This window comes from Octodon degus, unplaced genomic scaffold, assembly GCF_000260255.1.
Source record: "Octodon degus isolate 3935 unplaced genomic scaffold, OctDeg1.0 scaffold00002, whole genome shotgun sequence".
Taxonomy (NCBI): domain Eukaryota; kingdom Metazoa; phylum Chordata; class Mammalia; order Rodentia; family Octodontidae; genus Octodon; species Octodon degus.
In genome coordinates, this window is record NW_004524578.1 from 29,848,877 (window position 1) to 29,857,769 (window position 8,893).

The 8,893-nt window shown below is 38.4% G+C and overlaps 1 protein-coding gene and 1 pseudogene across 1 annotated transcript in view; one reads left to right on the forward strand and one right to left on the reverse strand.

The window, feature by feature from the left end:
- The window catches only part of Fsip1 (fibrous sheath interacting protein 1), a 266,885-nt gene that overhangs the window by 63,664 nt on the left and 194,328 nt on the right, over positions 1-8,893 (forward strand). The window contains exon 9 of the mRNA XM_004623531.2: positions 6,737-6,895. Within this exon, the coding sequence (XP_004623588.2) occupies positions 6,737-6,895 (159 nt within the window). The remainder of the gene's footprint in view (positions 1-6,736; positions 6,896-8,893) is intronic.
- LOC101583688 lies at positions 216-1,759 on the reverse strand (annotated as a pseudogene).

The window sequence follows — 8,893 nt, forward strand, 5'->3', positions numbered from 1 at the left end:
TGTGCTTTGCCAAGCTTGTTTCAAGTAGGTGCTTTAGACCACTGAGCCATCTCTCCAGCCCTGGAGTCACTAATTTTTATCAGGCTGTATTTATTTGTTTTACTGAAGAATGCAAAATTTTAATCAAAATCAACTTTCAGTTTGTTAAGTAATTTCTTGGGAGAACCACTGAGAGATGCAATGATCTCTTGATCAAATTATGAATCTCTACCGAGTTAACTTTCATAAGGACAGGGTTGATTATGTTGATCTGAGCAAAGTGGCGGCAGGTTGGATAAAGGCGAAGTTTCACTTTTAATTTCCCCAAATACTGTCTCACTTGATCTGGCTGGGCTAGAGAATACCCAAGAATTATCTTCCAGAGAATTTCTGCCTTAAGTGTTGTGTTCCTGAAAGTCTGTACCACCATTAGGAATCAATATTTCATTATCTGTCCATGGTTAGAGAATTGCTTTCTCTGATAAAATCTTTTTATTTCCTGTGAAGGGCAAGATACAGTATGACAAAGAGGTTTGCCCTTTGGTGAGGGTGGCCCATGTCTTTTGCATGCTGTAGTGAAGTCAGTCAAGTACAGTTTTGTACTGTCTTTCCCAAGGTCTTCAGTGAATCCAACTGGGGTGCAAGGGTTTTTGACTCTGGTTGAGGCTTTCCGTTTTCTTAGTAGTTCAGCTTGTACTTGAGTCCCAGATGTAAATTAGGTGTTTCCTTCTTTAGTTCTCAGTATGTGTGTTGCATATTATCACTTGAAGTGCTTATTAGTCTTTGGAGATCAATACTATTCAGATTGTTTTTCTGACATGAATCGATTTGTTTGGCTTTTTGTAGCTCTATTTTGAAGTCATTACATTTTTTCCCCCATCAATTTTAGCTCTTGTTCCAAACCATGGATCTTTAGGTAACAGTTCAACTTTTCTGGCTCCCAAGTTTTTTTTTTTTTTTTTGCGAAACCAGGGTTTTGAACTCAGACCCTTGTGCTTTCCAGGCAAGTGCTTATTCTACTGAGCCATCTCCCCGGCCCCTTGTTTTGTTTTTGATACGGGGTCTTGCTACACAGTTTACACTCATAGTGATCCTCCTGTCTCAGCCTCCCCAGAGCTGGGATTACAGGTGTGAGTCACCACGCCCAGTTTCAGGGCTCCAGGGCTTGCTGGGGACCTTGCGCTTGCCAGGCAGTGCTTAGACCATGGAGCTATCTCCCTAGCCGTCCACCTCCCAATTTGATGGAGGTAGATTGGAATTCCCCATCACCAGCTGAGTTTCCACCTCAGTTCTCAGCTGGAGGAGTTCTACTACTTTAGATCATAGCTGCTCATTCAGTATTTTCAAAGATTCAGAGTTTATGCCATTTGCTTTTCCATCTCCATCAATGCAAACCTCTCCATATGTACCATTGGCCTCATTTACTTGTTTTCCTCCCACAGAACTTGTTTCTTCATCTAACTGAGCTCCTACAAGCTTTTCTTCCAAAAACCTTACTCTTTTCCTTAGGAAAGAGTTATCTTAGGGGCCGGGGAGATGGCTCAGTGAAATAAGTGCTTCCTTGGCAACCGCAAGGAAGTTCAATCCCCAGAAAAGAGTTCTCTTTCTCTGAATCATGAAGTCATTTTTTTGGTGTCTTTATAAGCAGTGACAAGGGCAAAATGTGAAGCAACAGACTTCTCTCCTGAATATGATGAAACTGGAGTCATTGTATCTTTTCCACGCGCTTTTTCATGATTCAGGATAGGATGCAGATAGCACTTTCTACTAGTGCATCCATGACAGCCTGAACCCAGGCAAAGGGCTGCTGAGTTTCTATCCCCCGATTGTTTGGAAATGGACTGAAAACAAACCGCCAGGAGTCAGTGGCTTCAGGTTTCCTCAAAGACAGGAAGGCACCACTGCTTCCCCAGAAAAGGTAGCGGCTCCTATTCTTATCTCCACCTCAGCCTTGGGGTGGTGGTGGTGGTGGGGTGAAGGTGGTGGTGGTGGAGGTGGGGTGGCTCAGTGGAACTCTCTGCCTGCAAGCCTGGAGCTCAGGAAGGAGGGGTATCAGGCTATATTGATATGCGTCTTTAAAAGCAGTTTATGGACTACTGGACTATATTGGATTATTTTGCTGAATTCACATACCTACAATATTTAAATGGCAATGAAATACCCATCTCTGACAAAACTAAACAAAAAAGGGGGATATAAATGAAGGACCATTTAGTAGTGAAATATACATATATATGTATATATATGTATATATATATCTGCATGTACAAAATAGTTAAGACATATAACTACTTTCTTTTAATTCAATGAGAAGATTTGTACTAATAGTGTCTGGGTAGGATATCATATCTGCATCTTGTACTATGAATAACTACTACGAAGACAACAATATGCAATGTATTAATTATTGTAACTGTCTTACTAACCTGTTTTGAAACTGTCTCATTGCTATTTGTTTCTCAATAAAATTAATAAAAAATGTGGATCAAAAATATTTTTGTCCTGGTTTGGCATCTCATAGGACTTTTTCTTCTGAAGGTTCAACTCCTTCTAGTATTTCTTCTCTTCCATCATCTCTTTGCTCTCCTTACAGGATACTTATAAAGTGGGGTATTGCTTGGGAACGTGAGTGAATGAACATAATAGAAAGCTTTATAAATAGTGTCTTAAATAAGTAAGGATTTATTTTCCTTCACTAACAAGAAATTAGATGTGAGCAGCCCCTGTTTTTCTGCCCTTGCATTTCATGTGCTTAGAATGCCTTTTTCATTAGGTTTGTGCTGTTTGCTGCTCTATCTGGAGGTGAAGGGTTCATTTTCCAAATAGGAAGAAGAAAGGGCAAAAGGACACTTTTGAAGGCTCTGTCATCTCATTTGGGAAGATATTGTGTCCTTGTGACTTCTGTTCACATGTTGCTTGCACAGCTGTGACATGGAGCCATTTGTCTTGTGATGTGTAGAAGTTGGGAGAGGGAGCAGGTATTTAACTTTCCAGTTTTGTAGTAGAGGTAAGTATGGGATAAACATACTCAGGTTTGTCAGTGGATAGCATCTGCCACAATGGACAGGGGACCTTACACGTACCATTCTTCCTGGTCATAATGTTTTCATGTAATCCTCATTTTTTTTTTTTTTTGTCATTTTACTCACATGGGCTGGTCTTACTGTTTTATTTTCTTTTTTTTTCATTAATTTTATTGAGAAACAAATAGCAATGAGACAGTTTCAAAACCGATTAGTAGGATAGTTTCAGTAATTAATACATGGTACATTGTTGTCTTCATAGTGGTTATTCATAGTACAGTATGCAGACATGACATCCTGTCCAAACACTTTTAGTACAAATCTTTCTTCTCATTGAATTAAGAGAAAGTAGCTGTATATATATCTTAACTATTTTGTACATACAGATACAAATTGGTCCTTCATTGGTATCACCTTTTTTGTTTAGTTTTGTCAGAGATGGGTATTCCATTGCCATTTAAATATTGTAGGTCCATGAATTCAGCAAAATATACCAATATAGTTCAGTAGTCCATAAATAGTAGTGGGCTATCTGTAGGACTGGCAGTGTCAGAAGTTGTTGACCTGAGCCTTTTACAGATCAGCATATTAACATAGCTTTACTTTTTATACCTCGTTTTTATACTTTTCTGCTGGATGATTAAGACCAAGATAAAGCAAGATCTATATAATGAAAATATAACTTTCATCTTTCATATCTGCCAAGGTCAGTCAAATCCCCTCAGAATTTATCCTGAAACCCTGTATCACAGTTGTAGATCCCTGGTCAGTGTCAGCCATGTGGATGCGTCACGGCCACTGCTTGACCAATTTGCTCTTTGTGAAAGCCTGAGAGAATGTTTTCTCTCCAGGTGACTCTCCTTAGGCACACTCTACATCATCGATCACTTTCCTCTGTGACCCCATAATCTAATTCACCAGAAACTTTACATCCTTAGAGAATGTGAGGAAAAAAATGTAAAAAATTTAAAAATAGGAACAAACAGTTACATAGTTTTTCACAGAAATTTAGAAATCTAACCATAGACAAAACCAATCCTACATAGACTACCAAAAGATGTTCTGGAGAGGGACCAAAATGACCACAACTCCATGAATGAGAATGGAAAGAACCCACCAAACAGGGAAAACAATTAAACACAGGACAAAAAGAGGTATACAACAGCAGTCTTTCAATTATTCTTTTGTATACAGCAGCAAAATATTTCCATCAGCATACTCTAGAATTAGACTTCTCCTGCACCCTATGGGGCATGATTCATTCCAGGTCTACAGGGTGGATATCAAGGAAATAGCAGTAGCTCAGTCTCACAAGTGACACCTGGTCACCAACAAGCATGATGGGCACTGTCCATGTCCACAGCATACTAGAACTTTGTGTGATATACTATCCCCAAACTGTTATGATTTTACTGTTTTCCAAATTGAGCTTCTGTCACACCTATTCTGATACTTAGCTTTGTGGCCCTCTCACCAGTTTTTTAAAAATCATTATTGTTTTAAAAACAATTTGTTGAGTGTTCTTTCTGTAAGTTCTCTTACTATGTAGTATGTGAACTAAACATAAATTCAAAAATATATAGCACTTCTGCAAAGCTATCACCAAAAATTGATGGTGATGCATTGGAACAGAGACTCAGAGGGGGATTAGTGTAGCAGGAAGACTTCAGGAAAAGTTGGAGGAAGGAATTGTCGCTTTCTTAAATAGTAACAAACTCTTGCTGTTTTTCAAATCCTCTGTGTCCTTTCAAGCCTCTGTGTTTCCAGATGTGCATTTTGCTTTATAAAGTAGCCCATTGCTGCATCCCTGGAAACTGCCTGTCCAGCTCAGGATGATGACTGGCTTGGGTACTTTCTCATCACTGAAATGCAATACCCAGCACCCACAGTTTAAAGGAAGAAAGGTTTATTTTGGCTCACGGTATACAGAGGTTCAGTCCATTAGTCAGCTGGCTGAAGTCAGGGTGGCAGGACAGAGGGGCATGGCAGAAGAGAATTGCTCATGGCGTCGCAGGCAGGAAATGGAGAGGGCTCAAGGGGACATCAAGATATAAAGCATTAGAATGACTAATGATTTTAATTCCCCTTGTTCTTTGATGGTTCTGTATTGTGGTGTGTTTAATTTTATAGATGTAGTCTCTTGGGTGTCTCTAGGATACATACTTAGAATTTTTAAAAGATCTCCTTTATGTTGGGAACTCAGCCCCTCCAGGTCAGATTGCCTCTATTGCCACTCTTGCTAGCAAAATGGGATTTGCCTCAGATTTCAGATAGTTCATATAAAATATTACTGAATGGATATCTCTCACTAGGTTTCCTGCATGAATCTTAGCTGTAAAAGAGGCTTGTGAAGAGTGTTTCATTGTTTTCATCTTGGGAAGACAAGACTCCTCAAAAGTGCTGCTACACAGCCAGAAAAGAAATACCACTTATTCCCTGTTATATGTAGTTTTCTTTTGTAATTTCATTAGTGTATGAAACATTTACATTTCTGTTGAATTTAATCTGACATGCTCTTGTCAGTAGCATTTAAAAAAATTCCATTCAGATAGGAGCCTAAAAGGTATTAATTACTAGTCAATTTTATAATTTTACTTTTTGTATTTATTTCTCATTTAGGGTATAACAGTATTTACATCAATTTTATGTTTAATTTTTAAAGAAATTGACCAGAATTCTTATTGTAATCAGTTAGGTAATAATATTACTTTCCCTCCAGGTTTAGACTTTCAGGCTTTTTGCAGTTCTTCTTTGTTATAAATAACAACAATAAGTGTTATATCAGTCAATGCTATGGGTTGCAAATAACAGGTGGACTTCAGCTAAAACAACAGAAAATTGATTGTTGGGAGAGTTCAGTAGTTAACAGACATAATGGGACATTTGGAGAACCAGGTTTATAAGCCATGGATATACTGTGGGAGCCAGAACTGTGAATGTAGGAACTATTTGGGAACAATCTGGTGAAGTGCTCCCGGCACCATAGCCAGCGGACAGTTGCCCCAACAGATGCTCAGTGCTGCGTCCTTCGCTGCTGCCAGCGCTGCATTGGCTCTGCTTATCCTGGCACCGTGAGCTGTTTTTCTGTGTCTCTACATCTGTTCCTGATTATGCACAATTCAGGGTGTTTGCTTTGACTAGCTGAATTTAGGTCATTTGCTTATCTTCTTGATGCCCATGATTAGGGAGCAGCCATGTGTGGTGGAGATCTGAATCCTCCCAAGGCTCGCTCACTGTGCGGTGTCACTGTAACAGGGAATCAGGATGCTAGGATCAAGAGAAGACAAATATGAACATATTTTTGCGTAGGTTTTTGCCCAAAGTCCTTCTTATTACTACCTAGAGGCTGATTACTGTCATGAAACAAAAATGTACGGAATTTTTCCTGTGCTAGGCAGATCACTTTGAGTCTGATCTGTGTAGTGAGACCCTGTAGATCCTTACTAAAAAAAAAAAGTTGAAATAAGCTACCTGCTTTATGGTTGTTGCTTCCTTCAGGATGGAGGAAGCATAATTTATGGGTGAAAAAGACAGGTCCAGAGCCCAATTCTCAGACTTACTGTATCTTTATGTCCTTTAGGAATTTTTGAGTATGTTTCCTGAGAGAGAAGAAAAGGCTAGAGTAACTTTTGTGTTCTGACATGCAGTTATTTTTAAAGTACAATTTAAAAATCTCTTTTTTTGTCTATATTTTTATCCTCAGGGATGAACTGGTAACCCTTCTTTCTTCTTAGGGTGATCGCTGTGGCTGGCTTATCCCAGGAGAAGGATACGCGTTTGCAGCCAGGGAGCATGAGCAACTTGCTGAAATTGACTCAAAACTCCAGGAGTTCTGTGCAGCCTCCCCAACAGTTTTCAATTTTTCTCCAAGACTTGAAAATGAGAGCGATCAGGTATTTAATTCTCGAGCACAGAGACTGTTCAGGTTTATGTGTACTAAATCTGGTTCATATAATCTTACAATCTTCCCATTAACTCAAGGTTTTTTTTCAAAACCAGGAATTGAACTCAGGACCTTGCCAGGCAGGTGCTTGTTCTACTGAGCTATCTCTCAGGCCCCCAGTATTTTTTTCCTAATTACATTTTTCATGACTATAAGTGCAGTCATTGTCACTTCCATAACCATGTGTTTGCCTTTGGTTTCTTCTATCTGGCTTCCTTTCCATTTACAGGGATGAAGCCATTTAAGAGATATTTATTTTAATATTATGCTTATATGATTTCAGCTAATTTTTGATTGTGATCAAGCAGGAGGAAAGGTAAGAATATAGACAAAATACTAATTAGTCCTTTGAGAGACCTGTCTGTCTTCATCCTTTGGGCCTAGATAGTAGCAATAGCAGCCACTTCTCTCTGCCTTTGCCACAATTTTTCAGCTCTTTTAAGTTAACTTGGAGAATGAAGCTTACAACACTGATGACTTCTATCCTTTAATCGTTTTGAAATGAATGTTTCTTTACTTAAGAATTTCCTCAAATATTCTTTTACAAAGGTGGGAGACAGTGTAGAATACGGAAAGTAGCATTCCTTTGGAAAAGTTTTCTCTTTTCCCCATATATCCTGTGATCTAGTTTGGGGTTCAAGGTGAGTCTGAAGAGAAAATATCTATCATTTAGTTAGCCCTCCATCAGCTTCATAAAGCCTTCACCATATCATTTTCTGTATAGTTATGGATAGTTATGATATTCTTGGTCCTTTAAGACTTAAGTATCATTAGCCTCTAGCTAGTACTTCTGATTTACAGTGACTCTTTTTACCAACATGTCTGTCAATTGAAGGTTAAAGATCTGGCTTTAGATCGGTTGAAACTATCTCAGAAGAGAGGAGCAGAGTCAAGGTATTCCAGAGAATTAGTTTGACTGGCAGCACTTTGTGGAGTGATCTCTGCTTCCTTAGATTATGTTTCTAAGGGCTGTGCATGGCCACTTCTGATAATAGTGTTCCCACCCATCATTTCTGGATTGGGATCTGAGTCTAGAGAAGGTTTTGAGAATTGAAATCTTTGTTCCCACCCAAATGTACAGGGTGCTAACACAAGTCACACCAGTTCATTTATGTTGTTGGGTTTCATGTCTCCAAAGGAACAAGTCAAGATGGGGTGATAAAGTTGTTCAGAGATATTTGTTCTTTTTGTGTTTCAGCTGATTCTTGCCCCTTGATTGTTATAGTTCAAGGATCTCAAAGAAGAAAGATAGCAGATGTTTTTCATGACTATTAAATGTCATTCTTGAAAGAAAAACTGAGAATTTAGAGATTTGTTTAGCCATTAGGACTTTAAATAAATCATGACTGTTGTCTGATGCTATCATTGTCATATAAATCACATTTTTTGGGAGGGTCCCTTCTGGTTCAGATAAAATATTTGAAAACTAATGAAGGGAACAATCAGTGGATTACTTTGTTTTTGCATACTGAGATTATGTATTTTTATGAGAAACAACATATATTTACAAAGAAGAGAAAAAACTACATCGTAGGCCTCCCACTGGATGTAGAAACAGAAAGGTCTGATCGTGGTTGTTGAAAGGAAATGATAGATGCTTCTTGCATGCAAATAAGAGCATCTATTGCGTGTTTGTTCAATTCCTCTTGGCGTTTCCTCATCTCTCACTAAAACCAGTGTTGTACATTCAGTTTTCAAGGCAAAAATCCTAGCACAGCAGATTACTTTATAAATATAATTTTTGGATTGGAATGTATTTGAAAAAGTACACTGAAAATATCTTGAGTAAGCCCTAAATATCTATTTAGCAGATAAATGATGCCCAATCTATTGCTGAACCACAAGTTCTAACAGTATACATTCATGTATTCTTATTTTTAACTCTTATGCACTCTGTTTACTCATTAGTAACTTTTCTCTGTACCTTTTCAAAATGTCTTTTAAATGA